Source organism: Pygocentrus nattereri, chromosome 7, assembly GCF_015220715.1.
Source record: "Pygocentrus nattereri isolate fPygNat1 chromosome 7, fPygNat1.pri, whole genome shotgun sequence".
In the NCBI taxonomy this organism is placed as follows: domain Eukaryota; kingdom Metazoa; phylum Chordata; class Actinopteri; order Characiformes; family Serrasalmidae; genus Pygocentrus; species Pygocentrus nattereri.
The window spans coordinates 28767756-28792053 of NC_051217.1; the positions used below are offsets into that span (position 1 = coordinate 28767756).

The 24298-nt window shown below is 38.5% G+C and overlaps 4 protein-coding genes across 6 annotated transcripts; 1 reads left to right on the top strand and 3 right to left on the bottom strand.

Annotated features, from left to right (window-relative positions):
• Positions 1-933: 933 nt before the first annotated feature.
• ch25hl1.1 (cholesterol 25-hydroxylase like 1, tandem duplicate 1) lies at positions 934-6318 on the top strand. Its single transcript, XM_037539938.1, is given in 3 exon segments — positions 934-1324; positions 5604-5781; positions 5784-6318. Coding segments are annotated over 3 exon segments (837 nt in total). The 5' UTR covers positions 934-1105; the 3' UTR covers positions 6224-6318.
• A 2258-nt stretch (positions 6319-8576) lies between these two features.
• On the bottom strand, positions 8577-15200 carry kti12 (KTI12 chromatin associated homolog). Of its 2 annotated transcripts, XM_017711134.2 has the most exons (9): positions 14957-15200; positions 13531-13582; positions 13357-13409; positions 11938-11993; positions 11746-11825; positions 11257-11416; positions 10449-10511; positions 10262-10330; positions 8577-8898 (listed from the first exon to the last, which is right to left on the bottom strand). In XM_017711134.2, the coding sequence occupies exons 1-9, from the start codon at positions 15105-15107 to the stop codon at positions 8755-8757; spliced, it is 828 nt and encodes a 275-aa protein (XP_017566623.1). In that variant the 5' UTR covers positions 15108-15200; the 3' UTR covers positions 8577-8754. The 2 variants fall into 2 exon arrangements, with proteins under 2 accessions (XP_017566623.1, XP_017566624.1); XM_017711135.2 differs by lacking the exons at positions 13357-13409; positions 13531-13582.
• Positions 15201-16180: 980 nt separating this feature from the next.
• Positions 16181-17704, bottom strand: nmba (neuromedin Ba). Its single transcript, XM_017711096.2, has 3 exons — positions 17052-17704; positions 16629-16741; positions 16181-16474 (listed from the first exon to the last, which is right to left on the bottom strand). Exons 1-3 carry the CDS (start codon positions 17218-17220, stop codon positions 16418-16420), a joined length of 339 nt encoding a protein of 112 aa, XP_017566585.1. The 5' UTR covers positions 17221-17704; the 3' UTR covers positions 16181-16417.
• A 1769-nt stretch (positions 17705-19473) lies between these two features.
• On the bottom strand, positions 19474-24191 carry sec11a (SEC11 homolog A, signal peptidase complex subunit). Of its 2 annotated transcripts, none has more exons than XM_017711131.2 (6): positions 24002-24191; positions 23389-23498; positions 23034-23183; positions 20691-20810; positions 20213-20270; positions 19474-19860 (listed from the first exon to the last, which is right to left on the bottom strand). In XM_017711131.2, exons 1-6 carry the CDS (start codon positions 24050-24052, stop codon positions 19810-19812), a joined length of 540 nt encoding a protein of 179 aa, XP_017566620.1. In that variant the 5' UTR covers positions 24053-24191; the 3' UTR covers positions 19474-19809. The 2 variants fall into 2 exon arrangements, with proteins under 2 accessions (XP_017566620.1, XP_037395750.1); XM_037539853.1 differs by lacking the exon at positions 24002-24191 and adding an exon at positions 23653-23943.
• Positions 24192-24298: the final 107 nt, after the last annotated feature.

Consider the following 24298-nt stretch of genomic DNA (forward strand, 5'->3'; position numbering starts at 1 on the left):
TTGTCAGAAGAGAAGGCTAGCCACTGTGCAATCCTGAGTTTGATTTGGAGTTAAGGACCTCAGTCAAGGATCCACAAGCTATTAGCCAAGATTTAGACATCTCAACTGAGTATCCAGACATGGATTGGGAATGGCCCTTTAATGGATTGAAGCTCTCCAGACAAAAGCAGACTATAAACAGGAATCTTAAATATGCCAAATACAATCACATTCTGAACAGAAAAGTAAAAGTGCAGTAATCATATGATTTTACTGATATTGTATGATTTAACTTTTTTTTGGCACAATTAATTTGATTTTTTTTTTTTTAAATTAACAACTGAATCTGAACTTTTCTTTGAATGATAAGTGAAAAATAAAATGTAAATGTATATTATACTGTACTTACATTACACAAGGTTAATTTCAAATCAAGAGGAGAATTCTTTCTGGTGATGTCTGGTGATATCAAAGGAAATGTTTGATTTGCACACTATTCACTGCTTTGTTTCAAGCCAACTACTAACTACTGTTTATCAGTTTGAAGAAGTGCAGGTAGCTCAACACATAGAATCCCATCTTGAAATGGCACCTGTTTTGTTTTGTTTTTAGATTTTGGACGTGCATACTTTTTCTTGCTTCCTATCTGATAAAGTAGCCAGTGTAGTTGTACCTAAAAACGGACAATTCAGCCTCTAAGGTCACCTACAACCTTTATAAATTCTTTTTGCTGTCTGTGTAGATATGAATATCTACAAATTATAACTGTCAAGTGTCTCAGCTCCCAAATAAATTAAAATATTCAGAACAATTTAAATCAGTAATACAAAATATAATTTCATTCTGCATACAATGAACACTTTATATTATGAGATTAAATTAGGTGAGCAGAAACTTAATTAACAAAAGGGTCCAGTTAGAATTTTGAAGGAGAGAAAATTAGATGATTTGTGGGGAAACAAATTCTCCATCATCTTGAGTACTGAGGTTGGTGGATGAAGGTAATCCGGGGGGGGGGGTATGCTTCACAAAAGGTCTGAGTTCCTAGCTCAGAAGTATAAATAAGGCTAGAATATGCACCTCAGTATGTTCTCACCACAAGCTTCCTGGAGAAACAAGGAACAAGATGTGGAATGTCAGTAAAGTTACCTTGCAGCTCTCAACTACCAGGGCTTCAGACCGGCTTTTCCAGCCACTGTGGGACTATCTAGTGTTCCACCATTACTCCCTGGTCTCCTCACCTTTCTTCCCACTCATGCTTACCTTCTCCAGCTATTTTCTCTTCAGCTGTCCCTTTGCAATTCTGGACCTCCTGGGAGAGCAGTCTCCTGCCTTCTATGGCTACATGAGCCAGAAGGAGAGGTGACCTACTTGTCAGCATGATGATGAGAAGCCTGGGTGTGGCAGTGTACAACCACCTGGTTTCTCCCCTCAATTTCTTATTGTAGAGACAGAAACAAGGCCTAGTCAGTCATGCTGCCATTTTTCTGAATGTAAAGTTCTATTTGTCTGTAGTTCTTCATCACTGGTCCAGTATGCTGTTTCCTAGATATTTTTGGTTGGTGTGCTATTCTCAGTCCAGCAGCGACACTGAGATGTTTACAAACTGCAGTGTCATTGCAGTGCTGAGAATGATCCACCACCAAAATAATACCTGATCTGTGGTGGTCCTGAGAGTCTTGATAACAAATTACGCAAAGAAACAGATGGCCCTCTTATAATATAGTAGAAGGTGCATTGATATGGTACGTGCATCTGATCAATGTTTAGTGAGTGTAGATATACACCTACAGTGTACCTAATAAAGTGACTATTGAGGGTATCTGGTCATGGTGTTGTGCAACCACCTTGTCTTTACAGTACCAGTCATTCTGATCATGTTTGTTGCGGGATTCCCCAAGCCACATCTACAACTCTCCAACTGTTACTGCATTTCATTCAGTATTACGATTCAAAATTCAAGAGTTTTACTGTCATATGCACAGCAGAACAGGCAGTTACGCTGTACAATGAAATTCTTACTTTGCTGTTCCTCCATTCACCAAATATAATCTTAAGAGAATAAAAAAAGAAAATATAAGAATAACTCTAAAAACAGTAGTAAAAAGTAAAAGTAAAAATGTATGTGCAAAGTTGAAATAAAATTAGTTACACGTGCGTATGTGCAAATATGTAGAGCAGCTGTTCATAAAGTGCATCAAGTAACAGATGTAAACAGTAAACAGTAGTGTTCTGTGCAGTAATAGATGTAAACAGTAAACAATATTACTCTGTGCAGTAATAGATGTAAACAGTATTGTTCTAACAGCAGCAGTACAGTGAAGGTAAGGTGCAGTTATTGAGTGCAAGGTTAAACCAGTTGAGATTGGGAGGGGGGAAGAGGTAGTAAGTGAGGTGTTCACCAGCCTGATGGCCTGTGAATAGTTGGTCAGTCTTGTGTTCCTGGACTTCACACTCCTGTAACGTCTGCCTGAAGGTAGAAGTGTGAAGAGTCAGTCCTGGGGGTGTGCACAAGTGGCTGCGGGAGTTTGTTGATGACGTGCCCTTTTTCTGTATGTATGGATGCACGCACACAATCTAAACCGCTTATCCCCCTGGGTTGCGGTGATGTATGTATGTATGTATGTATGTATGGATTATTTATTTATTAATGGATGGACGAGTGGATGAACGTAGTTATTTAGCCAAAGTCTTGCCTTAGGCTTTTATCAAGAGAAGAATAGTTAATCTCATGAACTGCGCTAAAAGAAAATGCATTAAAAGGTCAGTGAATTCATCATTAACGATTCCACACTGAAGGCACCTGTCTGGATGACCAGTCGCTGCCTGCGCGGTGTCAGTGCTCGTGCTTTCTGCTATTTCTTTTCTAAATGCATCTGAGGGGATATGCAGGATTATGGACACAGCTACACTGCCGAACGGAGGAACCTCAGCAGGCAGTTTGTACAAACAGTAGATTTGGACCTGACTTGCTGCTTCCCTGCCTCAGAGCGCCGTATGAGGGGGGCAGCCTGTATATCCTTTCAGACACAGCGCTTGAAGACCCGCCTTATTTTCTTAGTCCTCAAATCACTGCTTAGCAACCGTTGATATCCGCCATTTCCTCGCTCAAGCAAGTGCACCGCTTAGTCATTTCAGCAGCAGAAAATGTCAACACTTTCAGTTTATCTGTGTGATAAACCAGAACACACAAACCTCTCCCGAGGTGAATCATTTCATTTGCTGTGTAGTTTGTTTTATGAGCCAGGACTGAATCTGTTCAGCTGGGAAGCTCTGTGAGTTGCTCGCTCTACCATTTAAGAATCGTCTTTGCGCCACTTCTTGGAAACCCAGTCCTGACTCACTGAACCTGTCTAATAACACATTTAATCACTTTTTTATTTTACTGGCTACTAGCAGCTTTACCGAGAACAAGATTAACCAATCACATTTAAACAGTGTCTGTGTGAAAGTAACAGTATTAAAGGTAGAGGGAGTCATTTTCAGTTTTGCCTGAGTACATTCAAGCTGTGGTAAATTACTCAAAATAGGCTTCAGTTATTTCCACTGAAATTATAATTTAACCCCTCCAAATACAGATGAACCATTCCACCTTATTTTGGATGATCATTTTTTTCTGTTTCATATGGCCAAAATCAAACGTCTTCGCTATTATTTTATTGCTTGTGTTATTAGTAGCAGGAATAAGTGACTACCAATAGTCAGATGTTAGAACAAGCAGATTATGCAGACAGTACAGCTCTGATGTACAGCTAGAAAAAGAAGAAAGCATGCTCTGATATTGAATTCCCTCTTTTGGTGCGGAACATCATGAAAAATGTGTTCCCAACAGTGAACTGAGCCAGGGTTCCCTTTGGGTTTTTGTGATATTGTATCTTTTTCATTTGGTTCTATGGCTTTCACATCACAGCAGCTAAAGTGCACCAAATTATATAGATGAGTGCTTGTTTATTGGTCAGAAATCTTGCAAGGGTACAAGTGCTCTTTAAGGTGTTACTTTTACATTTGCTATCTTGTTTCCCCACAATGTTTTGTTCAGTTTTTGCTGGACTACAATCTCCTTTGTTTAGTGTGCGCATTAATATGGGTCACTAATGCTATTATGGCCAAGTTACTGCTCACTACTACTGTATCCCCTTGAGTCTGAGCCCATGGACCATTAGAGGGTGTTTCACAGTCCACTTGTCAAACCCGCTGCTAATTCGTAGACACTCGACACCAATGCTACATTTCATAAATGAGCTGCAAGTACAGAAAACACATGCAACTTGCATGTCTTTGATATAACGGGGGAAAAAGGATGTGACCAGGCTCCTCATAAACCGGCTTTGTTCTGATCAACTTCTCTCTGTGGTTTCCCATCATATATTTTCCATCCCCTTTGAGCTACTTGAGTCTTCCAGAAACATTTCCATTGTGTTGTGGCTCACTTCCGTTGTGTTGTGACTGGCTTTGCAGCATTTCTGAATTTCTGATATTTGCAGTGCATTTGTGAAATGTATGTAGTCATGTTGATAAGTTTTTTCTGCGTTTGCAGCATGTTTATGAGTTTGCAAAGTTTTTTTTATTGTACTATGAACAGGGTCTTGTCGGCTACAAACTACAGATCCTATCCCAAAATGTAAATTGTCAATAGTTTTCCTACTTCACCATATCAGAAAGAAAAGCTTATCCTGGAATTAATAAGCACATAAAAAAGAAGATCAGCGGTGTGAAGAAATACATGATGATGAAATATGAGAATCTCAGCTGATGAGTAACACATGGGACAGTTTTGCAAGGGAATTACATATTGAATCACTATGCATAACTGACATTAAATAATGAAATTTGAAGATGGCTAATCTAGATTTTATGACTTGTCCCTGAATCTGATAACTCCAGTCAAAAATGGCTAGCCATTGCACAGCACTACCCCATTGATTTGGAGTTAAGAATCTTAATAAAGTATACAGTAGCTATGAGCCAAGATTAGAAGTCTTGGCTAGACAATATTACATGGATTGGAAATGTTTCAGTCAGACTAGAAACCAGCCAAGAACTGTTGTTACTAAAAGCAACTACAAACAGAAAATCCAGACACAAAGCCCGGAAGTGATTTGACATTTTCTGAGAAATGAATTATCTTAAAATAAAATTAATGAACAAATTACCCCAGTTAGATCACTAGATTACTTTGTCTTAGTCTAGAGGTTGGGGAATAAAGATAATCCTGTACAATACAGACACTGAACCAACATTTTGAAAAACAAAGAAAGAAAAGAACAAAAAAAATATGGAAAAAAATTCTGCATCATGGCTTTATAGCAGGTCAGAATGTCTGGCTCACAAGTATAAATAAGGCTGAGAGCTTCCAACTCAGCATGTTCTCACCACAGCTTCCTGAAGAAACAAAGAACAAGATGTGGAACGTAGGTGAAGTTGCCTTGCAGCTCCCAAATTCCAGGGATTCAGCCCGACTTCTACAGCCACTGTGGGGACTATCTAGTGTTCCACCATTACTCCCTGGTCTCCTCCCCTATCTTCCCAGTCATGCTTGCCTTCTCCAGCTGTTTCATCTTTAGCTGTCCCTTTGTGATTATGGACCTCCTGGGAGAGGAGGCCTTGCTGCCTTCTACAGCTACAAGATCCAGAAGGAGAGGTGACCTACCGTCAGCATGATGATGAGGAGCCTGGGTATGGCAGTGTACAACCACCTGGTCTTCGTGGTATCAATCGTTCTGATCAACAGTGCGGTGATGCCAGCTCCTCAGCTGCCTGCTTTTGCTCCAACAGTGTGGGAGCTCTTCTCTGGGGGGCTTGGTGCCTTGACACCCAGTACTTCTTCTGGCACGTGGCTCACCACAAGAACAGCCACCTGTACAAGTGGGTCTACGCCATTCACCATTACTACATCTCACCCTTCTTCTGGTCCATTGAACACCTCAGTGCTGTGGAGGTGATGACTGTGGGCTTCTGGAGCAACCTGGACCCTCTTCTTCTGCAGTGCCATCCTCTCACTACGTGGACTCTCACTGTTTTCAGCATCTGGTTGTCTGTTGAAGATCACATTGGCTATGACCTGCCCTGGACCCCAAGCCGCCTGGTGCCTTTTGGACTGCTTGGAGGAGCACTAGCTCATGACCTTCACCACCAGAAGCCCAGCAGCAACTTTGCACCTTTCTTCAGTCACTGGGACAGACTGTTTGGCACCTCCAACAATGTGGTGAAAAAGGTATTTATGAACAGCTGTTTTATAAAGTAAATCACATTGACATAAGCATCCCTGGCAGAGGCTGAAATTCCCTTTAAGAACACTGTTTACATTTCTGTGAAACATGTGGATGTCCTCAAACTAAAATGGCCATTTTCATTCATGTTTTCCCAGATGAATTCAGTGTGATGGTTTCTTTTGTAGAACAGATATATAGCATTAACTATGCCTCAGCCGCTGAATTTCAATAGGCTGGGAATAATGCTTCAAAACAACTGGAATAACTATCCATCACTTTAGTTTAAGGACACTTATGTCATCACAATGTTATTTACTTTACAAAACGTCTGTTTTCTTGCAAATACCTATATAAGCTGCTGTGCAGGTGATGACCATGGGCTTTGGAGCAACCCGGACCCTCTCCTTCTACAGTATCATCTCCTGACTATGTGAAGACTTGCTGTTTTCAGCATCTGGTTGTCTATCACACCAGCTATGAACTGCCCTGGACTCCAAGCAGTCTAGGTCCATCTGGACTGAGCTTCCCCACCAAAAGCCCAGCAAGAAATGTATCCCTTTTTTCACTGGAACAGTCTGTTTGGCACCTCCAACAATGTGGTGGCTCTTAGTTTGAGAATAACTGGTATGGAGGACATTTTAAGGCCCCTTTGATTTTAAGGGTGGAGGAGTCATTAAGTGCATTTATATGAGCTTAATATTCCAATGATTATTTTGGCAGTTTCGACAAGTGTAAACGCTTACTCTGATTTCTTTCTTTGTTCTCTGCTTGTGCATGTGCGAAAAGAGACTCCCCAGAAACAGCGAGCAAGCAACATTGAACACAACTCCTAAGAAATGCTGCTGTCATGTCACCTTCTTTGAGTTTATTGGCATGTTGCAATGCAGAAATATTATTATTGTCTGACTCGTATAGACCCAGTTTCCCATTATCTGATTACTCAAGTGCATATAAACCTGTTGAACAAATCACTCACAAAATTGGATGGAGTGAATATGTATTAGTATAAATGCACAAGCAGTTTTTGCAAAACATCAGTGGCTGATGCAGGTAGACCACCGCTTGCCTGGTGATGAAAGGATTACTGGAAGGACACAGAGGCACAGGAAACTCATACAGGCTTGTTTACTTACAGACAGTTCTTCTTAAATCTGTAATAAAATATGAACGATACAATCCAATTCAGCTGTATTTGTTCAGTGTTTCTTGAAGTAGTGATTTCACAAAGCATCTGTACAGAGATCACAACCTGCCCTCAATCAGTGATAAGCAAACCAAAGATAACTGAAAGGGAAAAGAACTGAGACAAGACTGGAAAGGGGAAAGGGGATATGTCAGACTACTGGTTGTTAAAGTTTTTATATGAGCAAACTCTTTATCTCTATAATGGCAATTTTGCAAGTCTGGTATTTGAAAGCTTTGAATAATGATTGCAATAAAATAACCATGAAAGCTTTTAAAAACAGTAAAAAATACAATTATTAAATAATAAGTAATTATTTTAACTTGTGTCATAATAATTCACATAGAATCATGTAGTTTGATTCAGCGTTGGTCCAGAAGCGTTTTGCTGCCATCTTGCAGCAACACTGCTAGCTTATTTCCTGTACCACCACCTGTTTTTGCGCACATGCAGACTGAGAAGTCCAAAAGAAATCTGAGTAAGAATTTACATGCACTGAGAAATCTTAACCGCGACCCTGTTTGGACTAGTGGTCAACGATGATGGATGAGAAATCTTATTACTGAGCTAATATCCGGCTCTTAATCAGATTTCTAGACCTTACTCCAATCTAAGAAACAGGAGTATGCAGAGTACCTAACCATATAAATATTCAGATAACTGCAGAAATCCAAAATAATCGCATTACTGAGTGCATATACACGCACTCACTGATTTAAACAGCTGCACCTAGTTAGCGTTAGTAGCTTGACTAATTTTTACCTAAATGTTTCAGTTTCCAAAATATACATATATTCACAAAGGTAGGCACAGGACTCTTTGTGCATGTTGCATTAATAAACATGACCAACGTTGTTCATAAAGGTGGACATGTCAGTGCAATCCTCTCTCACAATATTACACTCAGTACAAACTGCTCCACCATGTTCAAGACAGATCACAGCTCTCAGAGTATGTGTAGCCACATGGTCAGAAGACCTGTCACTCCAAATCAGTTGATCAATACAGAGTACAATCCAGTACATGTACTGGATTAAAATCATATCATAATCACTTAAATTACAGCACCTCCTCACAGGGGCGCTGACATGGATTTTGAGCCCCATGAAAAGATAATTTTAATTTAATAATAAGGTTAATTTACCTCTCTAAAACAACTTAAATTCCTCTGAATATGAACAGATAAGCCAGAAAATCCAAAAAAATGAACCAAATGAGCTTTATTAGACTGAAGATGCTCAAAATTCTGCAACGCAACACTTTAAAAACCAACAAAATATATAAACACTAAGTAAAGCTCTTATAACTTAAAAATGGAAGGCTATTAAAATACCGCAAAAGAACAAGCACCATAGGCACTAATCAGTTGAACTGCAGTTATCAGTGCATACTCTTGTTGAGGTACTGCACAAACATATTGGCTATCTGCCCAATGTTCTCTGTTGGATGCATCTTAGTGTAGCTGATGAACTGCCGTCGAAGCTTCCTCAGTTCAGCCATGTTAAGACTTCTCGTGAGTTCTATGTATTGGAGTGGTTGAGGAAATTAAGTTATGCAGCGTGTTCAAGAAGACTATTCACTACGCAGAGAACATTCAAAACCCCAGAGAAAAGCAAGTTTAAACACAAATCTGAGTACATTTACACCCAATGCTCTGTGGTCAAACATTTCATGGAATGCAATTATAGCTCATTGTTTGGTGGACAGCATTATATATATATATATATATATATATATATATATATATATATATATATATATATATATATATATATATACAAAAAATCGTTATACTGCCGTTATTCCTTCCTTAGAAGATTCAAAGCCGTCTGATGGAAGGACAACAAAGGAGTTTAAATTCATTTCTGGGAAGCTTAAATTCCTATGGCTACTGAAGGCCAAAGCTATTTAGGATGGTCAGTATGCTGGAAGTCTCAAAATTAAATGGCGTTCTTTGAAGGCCGCATATTCATTCCAGGCAATCGGCATGCTCATCTTTACATCACAGCTGCAATTGGCATTAAAGGTGTGATGACTGCGAAATAACAAATAAGGAGTCTTTTGCTTCCAGCATCTGCCCTTATTGTGGATAATAAGGTAAACGTTTCATGTGTGAATTAGCTGGCTCTCTCAATCTTTGTTGCCTGGTCATTCAGGGCTGAACAATTTGGGGAAAATATCTGCTTGTGTTCTTACTGACCAATATTGTGAGTGTTAAATTGTGTTTTTGTTTTTTTTCCCCTTTAATTTAAAGGTCATTCGCATAAACAAACAAGTGATTTTTACCTTTTAACTTGGATGAGCTGCATGAAATCTTTTAACTTGCATCATTTAAAATTTAGAACTGTTATAAATTATTACAAGTTTATAAGTTAAAAGTGAAAAAAAAAATCGATAATTAGTAATAAGGTTTTGACATTTGCAGAATGTAAACATAAACTCTTTAGAATTATCCGTTAAGCATTTAATTTAAAACATTCAAGATGTTTTATGCAAGGGAGCAAAGGGCTGTTATTCTGGCCACAAAGACCAGTAAAACCACTTTTGTCTGGCTTGAAAGCTGAATGTAGTGTGCCAGATTGACAGTTAATTGTGGTCATGCTGTCATCTGAGTGGTCTAACTTTCCTACAGACAGCTGATAATCTCTGTGCAATCAGGTAAAATTTCCCCAAACTACATTGTCGATAATATACGCTACAATTTAAACTTATAATAAAACAATCCTTCAGCCCTGTAATCAAGTATATCTGTGGAATCTGAAATGCATAAGCACACAGACTACAGATGTACAAGTAGAGAGAACAGCACTATTTTATTCTTCAGTGAGAGCCTTAACACAGAGCACAGAGTAAATACAGGAATGCAAAATGTGCGACAAAAGGATATCCTTTCTGTAGCTCCTGGTATCGCAATGAAGTCCCCAGGGACACTGGTCTTCTGTGAGTCAAGAACAGCCTAGGAGGCCACAAAAAAAAAAAAAAAGTTGCAACACCTTAAGATAATGAAATGAGGGTGAACAAATCTGGATGCCTGAGGCAATATTGACGTTTTAACACAGAAAAGAAAACCATACCATTAAGATATCCTGAGTTACTTTGTCCAATTCATATAAAAAGTTGGTAGAGGACAGGGGTTGCTGAAATGAAGGAAAAAAAAAAAAAAGAAAAAATTTCTATCATTGATCTTTAGGTGCCATCATGCACACACGTAATAGTATCTATACAGAGCACTGAAAAATTCTGCCCATCCTGATGCCCATTATTGCATGTTTGTCATAGTGAACACTTTCAGATCTTTAAATTAAGGATGCAGAATGATATCAGAATCATATCAGAATCACCAGATAATAAAATTAAACAATTACTGGCATCAGACAATGTTTAGATTTGACCAATAATTCAAACTCTGGGTCGTAATGAAGAGCTCAATGACTTCAAATGTGGCACTGTCATGATAAACATCAATATGAGCGAGATTTACATTTAATAGGGCTGGCTGCATTCATGTCTTACTGTGTTCAACCAACAGAAACTCACAAAATTATCAATCATATTTGGTTCCTTTGTTGCTTGAGTAACTAAGCAGAGAGTTACTTTTCACACAGGTGTTTCATGTGTTGTATAACTTTGTTCCTTAAACAAATGAAACCATAGTTGTGTTAAGACACAATAAGTTTTAAGTGTTTATCAGAATCAGAATACTTTACTGATCCCGGAAGGAAATTGCAGAATTTCCCTCTCTGCAGAATTGGAAATTACTCAGGTTCACTTAATATTACATGTTGTCTCAAGACCCGAAACCCCTCACTGTGACAAATATGCAACACTAAAAGAAATCATTTTCACAGCATGGCATATCGAAGCTCAAAACAGGGGACTTACACTTTGTGTGGACTGGTTAGGGGGGGGTGCTTTCCTTTTGAAAATGGCATCCGAGATGGCTTCAAATGGAAGAGCGTCATCTTTTTGAATGGTAAAGAGTGGACTGTCCCATCTATTTCTTGAATCAGGGGCTTCAAATCTCAAAATGAGGGCATCCAGGCTACAACAGCATAAGGAAACAAAGGAAGTCCTTTACAGAACTTTCTGGATTAAACAGACCATTAATGCAAACATTCATAGTAACTGTAAGAATTTCTTGAAACTTCTTAGAATTCGTAAAACACGTCAGTCACAGAGAGGGGGTAAAGACCATTCTTGAGACGGCATTACAGCCATTCCACAAGACATTCCAGTTAGCAGGCGAAAGAATAACTTCAGTACATACTAAGAACCTCATAATCATATCCAAACAGAATATATGTCTTTCAGGATCCTAAATCTCATTATTGTACAGTGAAACAGGCTACAAGAAGATAAATCCATACTTACATTTCCTGGGAATACTGGCAACCTTCCTTTCTTTCCTTATTCCACTCTGAGCTCAAATCAGCTGACGTTAAACAATAGACCTGTATAAAGAGCAACAATGGGCGTACAGAATGTTTATATATTTAGTTCTGCACAATTGTTGGGTATCTCAATGGTTTTCACTTAGCTTTTAAATATTAAGATGTTACGTACCAAACAGTGTGGTGTCTGTGCATGTTTAATCAGACAAAACAGCTCATATCTGTAACCTGGAAAACAAAGCTAATTAAATTCTACAGAACTAATGTGACAGCTTTTTTTTTTAATTATATTTTTATTGAAGAATCTCAGTTTAGATTAAATATGATTAATATACAATCATTATTTAAAAGCCCTTACAAGAGACAAAAAAGGAAAACAAAGGGAGTTCCATGTACCATAAACTAAGGTTGATTAATAGCGTATACAGATACAGTATATGGTATGTAAAAATGATAAAAATGGCACGTCAAATTTGTACTCCTTGTATCAATGGATAAAAACACATTCCACCCATTTATATTGGTAATATGGGAGCTCACAGACAGGAGGCACTAATAGAAAAATGTTGGAAATCAGAACCAGAAAAAAAGCAGGACAGCAGCTCAGTCATGGCAAAGAGCTACACACATCAGAACCACACATTCCCTGCACACATAACAGAACATGTCCGATTTCCGCTTTCACCCCAACACCAGTCACTCGACATTGCACTTATATCCTCTAAACGGGTGTCATTTTAGCATTAGTTAGCTACAACTGAGTCTGTGCTGTGGCGTGGCACATTTAGCCTGCTAACTGAGCTCTCTTCCAAATACTACAGAATGTCTTCAATTTGAGCTCACAGTCACTCTACTTTTGCTCTCTCAAACAATATCTTCTAAATTTGTGTCAACAGAGCAAAACTTTTCAGAATCAAGCCTGTGCTGTGATGGGTGGCACTGTTTGGGTCTCCAGCTGCTTGCTAAGCTAATGTTAGGGTAGCCTATCAGGCTACAGATCCAGACACCAGAGTGCAGGTTTCATTTTGCCTTTCGGTCCCTTCAACGGTTGCGTCACTTCACTTTGTCAGATTTTATTACTTTTAATGTGTATCTGTTCTATAGTTAACAAGAATCACACATGTTCTGTGGTGGGCAGAGCTGCTAGAATACTACTGAGGCCAAGGCTAATCATTTATTGACATTTATTGAATGATGGCTTGAAAATTGTGCACGGTGTTCGCTTATTTGTTAACCATGTAAAGTGAATTACTTTTGTCATTGTAATAATTATGATAGACAAGAAGGCAAAAAGTGATAAGTGCCCCGTAACGGAAAGTTGGTGCTTAAAATGGCATAAAATTCATTGCAAATGCAGTTCCAGTAACGTGAAAGCTTTTACAGTAGAACAGTAAGCAGGACGGCATTTTGAATAAACTGGTCAAACGCCCAAGTGCTGCTCAAAATTATTACTCTGGACAGCATTTTTTCTGTCCGAGAAACATGTATCTTACAGACTAACTGAACAGAATTGACATGACGTCTTCAAAGTAATGAATTCCAGTCTAAACAAGAACATGAACATTTAACAAGACAACAGACAAAAATGTACCTTTAATGTAATTCAAGGAATCCAGAATTACAATATCCTCTTTGTTGAGTTTTCTGTTTTCAGAGGACATCAGATCAGATATGAAGATTACAGAGCAGCATTACAAAAACTGTTCACAGTGGAAACTCAGATATTAGGTCGTTATGTTACAATTACATGTCATTATGCACTGACCTCTCAACCTCAGATCGCAAAGCACCTCGCAAATTCTTCTCACTCTGAGAATCTATGGCGAAAGAAAATCTCATTAGATGGGCATTAACGTAAACAGCATTCTAACAAGCTTTATGTATGTACCAGTTTTTAGCCACCAATTTCCAACCTGTAAGCAGTGACACTGATCATTTTGCCTACTTATTGCAGGCCTCAATCAATAAGCCGCTAGCACCTCAATGTCTTATGTCATATGCACTCTCATGTACTCCCTGCCTCAAAAACAGCTGATCCAGCTCTTAAAAGAGTTCGATAATTGCATGAGGAGCTCAGTCAGGTGCACTGGGGTTGGGAATAGTTGAAAATTTGCATAGCAGGGATCCACTGGAGTTGAATTCACTGAATACAATGGAGTAAACAGGGCCATTGTGTGAAATAATAAATGTTAAAAAGTGATGGAAAAGTTGCATTTTTACAATATTCACAAAAACCACCTCAAATTTCTGTATTATATACAGGGGGGTGCAGCTCAATATTTACACAAAGCAAACGTGCCGACAGGAGATACGTTTATATTAGTAATGTTCTTCTACAAATGATGTTTAGAGAGTGGACTATTAGGATGTGTATTTTAGTGACATTTAGTCAGAATAAGGTATAAACAGAGCTTTAAACATTAAACAGTTGCTTTTTCAATAGAGGGTCTCAGAGGCCTAAGCAAAAGAAGATATTTCACATCAAGCTGGTGCACAGACATTTTAGAGGTCAGGGCACAAACAGAAAAAGGCAAAATGAACGTGAATTAAATTTAATTTACATCATATTAAAGGAATGTTTAGAGACTTAAAAGACAGTATAATCATGTGTAATATGCAGTAATCAAATGCGTTTTTCCTATAGAAGCTTATAGAAACTAGGTTTACTGCCTAAACACTGATGTGAACACCAATTAGCAGTATACACGGTTAAAGCGAAAAGAAGAGCTTTGCTTTCTCTGATTCTAGCAGCAGTATATCAAAAGTCTGACCTAGTATCTAAAGTCTCTGTATACTCGGTACTGCACCACAGGGGGCGCCCAAGAGCGATACAGCGCTTGGAACTCGAGCTTCTCTATTTTCGCGGTGAGGCTGAGCTTCGCTGAAATGAGTCTTAAAGAATGGCCAAATAAATGACTTTCATACACGTCGATCAAGGGGACATTTGTGCAGTCTAAGGGCAAGGAGTCAGGGGCTTAGGGCCGCCTGGGGTTTTTCTCCACCTCCGTCTCACTTCATGTAACATTTTACGTCCAAGCTTTTCGCGTCAACTCATTTCAAAGCTCCAAATATCTTAAAATAAAGACTAGTGGGGTAATGGTCTGTAGCCTGTGGTCCGTCTTAATCTTTTAAAAGCAGAAAATCTCGTAAACTCACATTTGTTAGCGGCTTTAGCAGCAGCTTGTTCTCACCTGCATATACGGAGTTCCTGTCCACTTCGAGCTCTTCGTCTCCCACAGTGTGAACCTTACGGTCCGTGTTTTCAGTGAAGTGATCTCTTAATTCGTGCGCACGTCGGCTTTTCCCACTGCAGGGGTAGCCGCACATTAAAATTAGGGGCATTTTGGGATAAAATAATCTGTGTGTTTAGGAAACGCGTTTGACTCGTGAGCGCATGCTCAGTACGGACCGGCTTTTTGTCGCAGATCTGAGATCAGTTAAGAAAACGGCCAGGATGTGATCACGCTCGTGCTGTTTTTTATTGGTTACATACCGATTGCGTCACACATCACTCTTCTCATTGGAGCAGCAGGGGGCGCGCGCACATCAACAAAAACTGTTAGAAAAATCTAAAAGCGTATTTTCTCATTTCATTTTCTTTTTTATTTTAATCTGTTTTTTACTCAATTATTTTATACTTTATTAATTATTTTGATCAATTATTGATGTTTTCCATCTCTCTCTATGAAAGCTCTTAAATTGTATTGAATGACTGTACTACCCTTATTATGCTACAACCACATATCACGTAATATACATGTTTGAACTACAAGTGTATCCGTAGTATGCAGATAATTAAGTAAAACGGGTTTTATGGTGCATGTTTGTAAGAAATCTACTCAGTTAATTCAGCTGAGACTCCACGGCTTATAACAGTCAGATGTATGTATATCCAATCTGTGAGAGTGATGTGCTGTATATGTTTGCTGCTTTATGCCTGCCTATGTTGTTCCTGATCTCTGAAGTTCATCATTCAGTTAAGCTAAATTGCATTCTACACAGCTCATGCCATAAAGTGACTGTGGACATGTGGATCTAAGTAAGTGGATCAGCTGGCTTGCAACACCTGAAACAGCTGTATGGTCACAGCTTGATAACAGCACTGGGGCAAGATGATTTCTCTATTGATAAATGAAGGTTTTTGCCTTTTACGGCACTGAATTTAATGTCTAATTGAAACAGTGCACAGATTAAAACAACAAGTTATTAGTACATTTCTTTACAGTAGATCTCATACTATTTAATAAATGTCATATATTTTGTCACACATATCCATTGTAGTACGTATGTTCAACTCCAGACTTCTCATTTGAACAGTATGAGCATCCACATTATGTCTCTTGTTGAAAGAGACCATTATAGTAGCTTACGAACCATTTCATCACCTTTTGAGTGAATTAACACAACAAAAAAAATCATTTTTAATTGATCTTCTTTTAATATTTGGAGGTTATTGTAAAATGTATCACACGTATGCTATCAAAATATGTCTTGCTGGTATATTAGTTATGAATAAGCAGCACAGAATGTTAGGTGAATCCCAGCTCCTTATTCAGACAATCGTGAAATGGAAGTCGTGGGTAGCTCTGGGAAATCTGCTGCTGTATGTTAGCACAAATGTCCATATTATCAGTGAAAATGTTATGGCAATCTTATCGTTTCCTTTCTTCAAAGTAACTTTTCAAAAGCTTTACCAGGAAGTCCGTGTTCTGAAAGCAGAAAAAAAAACAGAAGACAAGAATAACACTGTTAATACATCTTTTAAATGCACAGTAAGTTCACCGAACAGCTGCAGACAATAGTCAAACTGAGATCTGATTTACAATAAGGAGCATTTAGTGTGGATAAATCAGCTGAATTGACCTGGTTGATAGGATCTGTCCTCTGTTGGGGATGCTGCATGGCTCTCTGTTCCTGTTTCAGCTCGGACAAATCTACACAGCCGTCCGGAATACTCTTCCTACCCATAAAATGTCCTAGGAAAGGAGAACAAATGAAAGATAAAGAGGTGATTGCATAATTCATCCAAGTGATTCATGGCTATATGGTAGTCTATGTGGCAAAAATGTGCAAAATTGCTGGCGGTTTCCATGAAACTCATACAAATAGTATATATATGAGTATTTCCATTGGAAATGCTCATACAAATACTAATGGAGAACAAAGATAAAGAACAAAAGTAGATACTAATACAGAATACAAATAACTCAGACAATACAGATTAATATTACCATCCCCCTTTTTGCTAACACAAGCTAAAATCTTTAAATTAGTTACAAAGCCTACCTGTTGCCCAAAGATTCCCTCGTGGATTTACTTTGATTTTGGAAACTTTGTTTCTCAGCTCAGTTAAATCGAGACTGACTGATGTACTTATAGGTAAGTAGGACAGCATGACCAAGGAGAACAAGAGTAGTCCAAGTTTGCAGATTCCACCTAAGGATCTCACAGCCATCTCCAGTCTAATGTCCAAGCAGGTATAAGTGAATGCTGGGTGATGTTCCTTGCTTCTGTCCTGTCTTTAAGGCACAGTTTTGTTTGCTGGGGATGAGCTGGTGGATATTTATAGGAGCGCAGTAGGGAGGGCTATGCTGAGCTCACTCTGCTCAGCTATTTCACCACCTCTCTGATACAAATTCATTCACAGCCACTGTAGACACCAGAGCCTCATTCTGGTCCTTTGCCCAAAGGAATGTACCATTAAATGTGAAATGTGAAAACAATGAATAAACATACACAATTAGTAACGTAAAACTGAATTCCATAGCATGGTTCATGGTTATTTAGATGTCCATGCTATTAATGTCCATCTTGTTGAGTTCTTTGTAGACTCACAGGTTTTTCTCATTGAGCTAGAAGAAAAGAAGATGAATCATAAAGTGAGTAAAAACATTCGACTACAAAGTAAATAAAATGATAAGCATACAATGTGCCAAACTGAATATCAGTGACTTAATGTATAATAGTCTTCTAAAAGGAATTTCACGATTTTTTTCTACATAATTCAGTCTTTCAGAATAAAAACATTGAGACATTCCAAGTGTTATGATATTAATTGATGCTTTTTATTTCTTTACTGTGGTAGAGATCCAGGAGTCTCAATGCCAGCAATGCAAATAAAGCCATTTATTTGGCATTCAAATGTTTTTATATGTAAATCAATCAGACTTTAAAGGTGCAATGCCACTTTAAAGCCTGATATTGTATAAGATGTGCTTTATTAGTCTAAATTACAAATGCTTTTGGTGGGAGAGAAGTCCATGTAAAATGTTTCAACTGACACAAAAGATGGTTAGACAGTGAGGTCACACTTGAAAATAATAATCAGTTCCATATAATGCTTGGTCTCAATATTATGTATGTCACTTTCATTCCAAATGGGGTGAAGCACATTTCAGCTGCAGTCTTCCTCAGGCATCAGGAGACTGAAAAGTACACATTCAGCTACATCAGTGGTTCCCCCTGAACAGGAGGGACGAGCTCCAAAGACTTAAATCTCAGTTTCTGGATGTGTATATAATGTGATACGTTTTTTCCTGCATCATTTTCTCTTGATGCTCAAAGGACACCCTTACTAGGGTGCAGGGGTGTAGGTACACTTATCATCAATAACAACACCTGCTCCTTGCTCAAATGCCAGCAAAAAAGGTACAGAGGCGGTTTGGGGGGTCTTAGCCCATGCTCACTGAACTGCTGATCAGTCATAATCCTTTTAAGGGAGGTCGATTTTTCAGTGGGTTTGGTGTTTAAAAAATTATACATCACAGTAACACAGCATCATCCACCATTATTGGTACTCTTCATAAAGAAGAGTAACAAACATAATTTCAGATTTCTTTACAGTGGTGATATTAGGAACCTGGGGTCCCATACAAATACACGTATTTCATATACTAGGGGTCTTTAATTAAAATTCAGTAAGGTCCAGTTAGAGAAAATTTCTCTAAAAGGTCCGGAACATCATAACGTGTAACCTGCATCATGATTTAGAGCCATGTACTGTCTACTGAAGTAGCCTAGTAGGTATATGAACATCTTATACAGTCAAAAACTAAATGTCAAATCAAATACAATTCAGTAATATTTCAACATTTATTGTCAGTTTCCGATTTTAGAGCGCGCCATGTGAAATAACCTGCCTCTCACTCACTTTCTTCTCCGACTGCCGTTTCTCGCCTCGTCCCTCAGCTGTGTGTGCATCCTCCACTCGAATTCAGTGCTCATCGTAATGCACAGATCTGATTAGCTGAGTAGCGTCACGTGTGATATTGACAACGCATGCGATTGGCCTGCGAGTCTCTCCGGCCGCTAGAGTGGTAGCATAATGACTACAAATGTTGCACCAATTGAAATAGGACCACCCGGTCGAAAACACCCAGTTCAGATTATCGCGAGAAACTTTTTTTTTTTTATTAAAGCAAACAAATGCTAATTTTATTGTAGAATTGTTCTTATATCCATTAAACCAGTGGTGTCCAAACCTGACCCAAAAGATCTGCCTTCCTGTGGATTTTTTAATTAGATTGAACCACACTCTGCTCCAGCTAAGTAACGTCTTCCAAAGTCTTTGATTGGGTACATCATTTGCTTTAATGGAGGTGTAGGAAAGGGGCAGGTTGGTACTATACTCTCCAAAAATGTGGATCTCCAAAAGCAGGGCTGGTGACCACTGCACTAAACCACTGACATTAAAGAAAGGAAGCCAATATTTCATTTAATGTTTTTTTATTCCATACAAAATTCTGAACTTTAGAAACAGGTTTGAGAGATTAGAACAGGTGGTGCATGAACATCAACAGGAAAGAAAAAAAAAAAAAAAAAAAGTTGGTTTGGTATGCCATAGCAAGATTAACAAGTACAAACATCACCGGTCCTGTTAACTGTACGCCTCTCTGGATATTTGGGTTTTACAGAATTAAAAATATCTTTGACCTGCTCTAACAAGTGCACGATTTTCACAAGCAAACTTAACACTAGCAAAAACTGACCCACCAAAGGGTTTCACTCTGCGGTTTGTTTCGTCATGTCCTTGGCTGGAGGAGTGTCATTCTCTATGTACCAAAACGAAGAGTCCGAGCATACATAGAACAGCGTACTGTGGTAAAAAAGAAAGAAACATTAAAATATGCTTTCGATGGACATATTTTTGTATGAAGAAAACTCTGTATCTCCAAAATGGTAACTTTATAGAAGAAGGAAAAAAACCTACTTTTAATTTTAATGTACATATCAGTGGAACCAGACTTTTTCCAAGCCATTTTGGGTCATTTAATTTAGTCCATTCATCATGAAATTTACAGACAATGTAAAGGGTAACAGGCATTTTCAAATTATGTCAAAAACTGAAAAAGGACAAAACTGGAGATACAAGGTTTTCTTCCAACAACAGTGATATAATACACTTATTACTGAAACATGTTTTTGTTTATCATGCAGAGAGGGCCTACCTTAAACTTAGGGTAGTCGTTCATCAAAATTGTAACAATTCCTATATAAGGCACAAACCTGGAAAGGAAAAAGATTAAGAACGGTACATCATGAATGCCTCATAAAACACTGATTAATTTCCATAAAGCTGTATATAATGAGAGCCAATTAGATATGGAGAGCAGTAATGCTGAACGATACCAGAATCATAACTTTTTTTCTGCTACTGCCGTATGCTGCATTAGATGGATGTTTAGATTCAGCTGAAGTTTCAAACTGATAACATATTTATTGTAACCGGAAAGAGCAGAACATCCAGATAATGCTGGGCTACTAAGGAAAATATTCTCAGTGTACTCATTTTACTGCATTTTTAACCTTACAGAAATAAATGTTACTTTCTCTGTAATGATCTTCCGGTTGTAGTCTCAATTTGTATTAATTGAAATTACAGTGAATGATGTGCGATGACTGTGTCTGCGCTAAGCTTGAGCTTACCCTCTGGCTCTGCCCACCACATCTTTCTTCTCCAACCAGTGCTGTCCTCGCTTGTATAGGCCTCTGTCATCCACAGAATTATTATCTCCTTTCGTTAAGAACTTTATATCTCCATTTTCTCTAAAAAGAATAATTGTACAATTAAAGTTCCCTTAGATAATAATTAATTCATACATTCATTCATTCAAGTTATTTCCAGCAATTTTAAGTTAATTGATGGACAATATCGAGTGAAGAGGTTAACTGTTTGGCTAACAAAGTGGTTTGATGTTAAATGGTTAATTGTAGCTCTTGATTTCTTTACAATGGCTGTGAGCAAATACAGCCATTTTATTTGGGATTTTGGTAAGGGTAAAGTAATGCTAAATATGAAATAAATCTGTGGGTACTCTTAAAACTTCTGCTCTGCACCATCTGTGTGTTAAAAATACATTTATGCCAAAAGCTCTAGATTAAAGCAATGTCTCAGGCATCAGGCAGCACATTTAGACGCATTTTGTGTGGTAACTTTGTGAGATCAATGCTTCAAGCTGACTGGTTCCCATCACTGCTCTTCTGACTCATTCATTCAAATGCATTCTGACATTTATGACTCTGAATCTGAAACCACTCAGAATGACTTTGTTTACATCTTAAAGAATCAATTATACAAGAACTTTGAACATTGGGCAGAATTCACTCTAAATGGCACAGGATAAAACTGGAATTTGATCCAAGTTTTCAGAATCAGAATAAAATTTACTTCACCAAATATGAGAAATTTGAATGTGAGTGCAGACATGAATGCCATGTAACCTGCTTTAACACATGCAGTGCCCTCCACAAATATTGGCACCCCTGGTAAACATGAGCAAAATCAGATTTTTTTTTGTTCTTTTATTCAAAATATTAGTAAAAACATTTATACAAAACTACACTGTCATGAAGAAAAAAAAAAACTTGAATCTGTGTGTGTCACAATTGTTGGCACCCTGAGAAATTCTTTAAAGTGAAATTTAACTGAAGTATATTCACACTCATACTTCATAGTTTTAAGTTCACATGAGCGATTAGAAACATGTAAATGGTCAGCCACGACTTCCTGTTTCACTGGGGACTATATATGAGATAAAAGAAATTCCCTCAGTCATCCATCACTATGGAAAAGACCAGAGATAACAGTAATGATGTGCAACAAAAGGTTACTGAGCTGCACAAGTCAGAAAAGCTAAAAGAAATGGATAAACAGCCAAAAACGCTCATTTCCACTATCAAGTCAACAACTGCGTAGCTTAAAACAACTCAACATGTTAAGGGTCTGTTGGGAAGAGGACATATGTCTATACTGACCCCAGACACAGTAGCCAAGTTTACATGCAGCCTGATAATAATAATCCAACTAATAGCTCAATCGGAATAGAATATGTCCATGTATGTCGAATAGACTAATCCGATTGAGGTAAATTGGAATACAATTTCTATCCGATTGAACGAGGTGGGTAAACCTCTAAATAGAAGAATAATAGCCATGTAAACGCCTGAATTACACTCCCATCGGAACGTGTAAGTACATCGCGTCATAGTGAAAGCTTCATACTCAACATGGCGGAGCAGTAACTGGTCTGCAAAGGAGACGAGGTTTATACTCTGAGCTTTAAAAGACTGTGGTGGGATGGATGTCCAGCTTATATGTCTCAGAGCACGACGTCTTCCTTTATAAGTACATGTGAAGGACGTTTTTCTGAGCCTGACATCAGTTTAAAAGCCATTAATAACTCAAGCCGTCATGGTAACGTTCACTCTAAGCGCTGCTCCACGCATGCATCGGACTACTAGTAGTGAGCATGTAAACGAAGATTTTCATCAGATTGTTGAGCAGAGTGAGCATATAAACACCTCAGTCTGAATCTGTAATCCGATTGTATTCAATCGGATTGGCAAAAATCTTTGTATGTAAACACAGCCAGTGAGGAGGATGATTGAGTGTACAAAGAATCTGCAAGGATCACAGACGGGAAATTGCAGACGTTAATTAGGTTCTTTCCAAACCACAATCAAATACCACCTAAAGAAGTCTCAGGGCCTTTGACACTCTTAACTAAGCATTATAAGAGAAATGTTAAAATACAGCCATTTTTTAAAATCACTGTACTTTAAATAAATGTTAGATTTTTGTTAATATTTTGAATTAAAGATCAAAACTGTAAGCAATAACTAATTTTTTTATAGCCTGTTTTGTTCATGTTTACCAGGGATGCCCGTATTTGTGGAGGGCACTGTATTTAGAGCCCTTTTTAGAGAACATAGAGAGGTTCCAGCTGGTGCACTTTTGCTGTGAACATTTAAGGCTAAAAGTCTACTTACTTCTCATGAATTTTGAGCACTCTGTGCACAATGGGGATCTCTCTTCCCTCAATCCTGAACACCACGATTTCTCCCACTCTTATTGGATCGTCCACACGATTTGTGAGGAAGAGGAGATCTCCTCTGTAAAATGCAGGCTCCATGCTCCCGCTGAGTTTCAACAAAGAAAATTTATGCATTAACATCTACAGTACTCCTGCACTCCTGTGATATAAAAAGGTCGAAACAGGTGCCCAGGGATCTGATGCCTTAATTTGGCTTTATCTAGAGAAAATTAATGCTTTGCATGCTGCATTTGACACTAGGCATGTCTGATCATCACCCTGAGTATTCAAAGCCGTTAAAACCTCCTTACCTGAGAACAACCACAATTGGGCTTTCACTTCCAGTCACGACCATTAAGCCTTTCCAAATCATTAAGGCTGAAGATACAATCATCCCAAAATTCAGCACCTGGTAATACAGCTGAAAAGGGACATGACGGTCAGCAACACGATGATCAGTCAAGTTGACGTTAACCATATGCTCTTCAGTTTGAAGTGGGACACACCGACCGTTCAGTAATAAAGGTAAATAAAGTTCCCTGGTAAACTGTAAAGCTGTAGATATATACACCAACCTTTAACGTTAAAGTATGGCCTGTTTCGCCAAGCCATACCATTTTACTAAGAGCTCTGGTTGTACGGAAAACAGCTAGTTAACGTAGCTAGCTAGCTAGCTAGCGTTAACCGTTACTGCTCGCGAGGTTTATCATGTCTGCTTCCTCTTTTGCAACCTCTAACCTCGACAGGCTTCACGAAGCGGCTGTTAAATAAATGAATCTACTTCATGCAACCAAAATGAAAGGAGCAACAAAATTAATCTAGGAATTGTGCACAACAGCCCACTGAGGCGCTGAAACACTGAGATGACGTGTTCCAAGACCCAAGCTCAGCGCTATCGCTGCTAGCGAGCTGCTCCATACGCACCTGGCGTTTATTCATCCGCCGAACATCGTCCAGAAAGTCTAAAGAGATCATTTTTTGCGGAAAGGTTTCCGTATTCGGTCAATTATTCACAGTCTACCAAAAAAAATGCTAAAGTCGATTGATTCAACGCCGCCGAATGAACACCGAGGAACTTCCTGTGGTGGAGCATCCGGAGGAAACTGCTTTGAAGGGTGGTGGAGGTAAAATAAGAGCATTTGACTCAGTCAAACTCAGCGCCTCATACTCTCTTAATTCAGTAACGTGGAACTAGCATATCACAAAGTTTGTGTGTCTGTG

Excerpts from the sequence above, each read along its gene's own strand:
- kti12 (XM_017711134.2), bottom strand. The coding sequence starts at position 15,107 with ATGCCCCTAATTTTAATGTGCGGCTACCCCTGCAGTGGGAAAAGCCGA. Across the intron at positions 13,583-14,956 it reads CAGGAACTCCGTATATGCAG|ATTCTCAGAGTGAGAAGAAT; the intron begins GTGAGAACAAGC and ends CTTTCGCCATAG. Across the intron at positions 8,899-10,261 it reads TACCAGGAGCTACAGAAAGG|ATAGAACTCACGAGAAGTCT; the intron begins ATATCCTTTTGT and ends CCACTCCAATAC.
- nmba (XM_017711096.2), bottom strand. The coding sequence starts at position 17,220 with ATGGCTGTGAGATCCTTAGGTGGAATCTGCAAACTTGGACTACTCTTG. Across the intron at positions 16,742-17,051 it reads AGGGAATCTTTGGGCAACAG|GACATTTTATGGGTAGGAAG; the intron begins GTAGGCTTTGTA and ends CTCCTTTCCTAG. Across the intron at positions 16,475-16,628 it reads GGACAGATCCTATCAACCAG|AACACGGACTTCCTGGTAAA; the intron begins GTCAATTCAGCT and ends TTCTGCTTTCAG.
- sec11a (XM_017711131.2), bottom strand. The coding sequence starts at position 24,052 with ATGATCTCTTTAGACTTTCTGGACGATGTTCGGCGGATGAATAAACGC. Across the intron at positions 23,184-23,388 it reads CCAATTGTGGTTGTTCTCAG|CGGGAGCATGGAGCCTGCAT; the intron begins GTAAGGAGGTTT and ends GTTGAAACTCAG. Across the intron at positions 19,861-20,212 it reads ACGACTACCCTAAGTTTAAG|TACGCTGTTCTATGTATGCT; the intron begins GTAGGCCCTCTC and ends TTTTTACCACAG.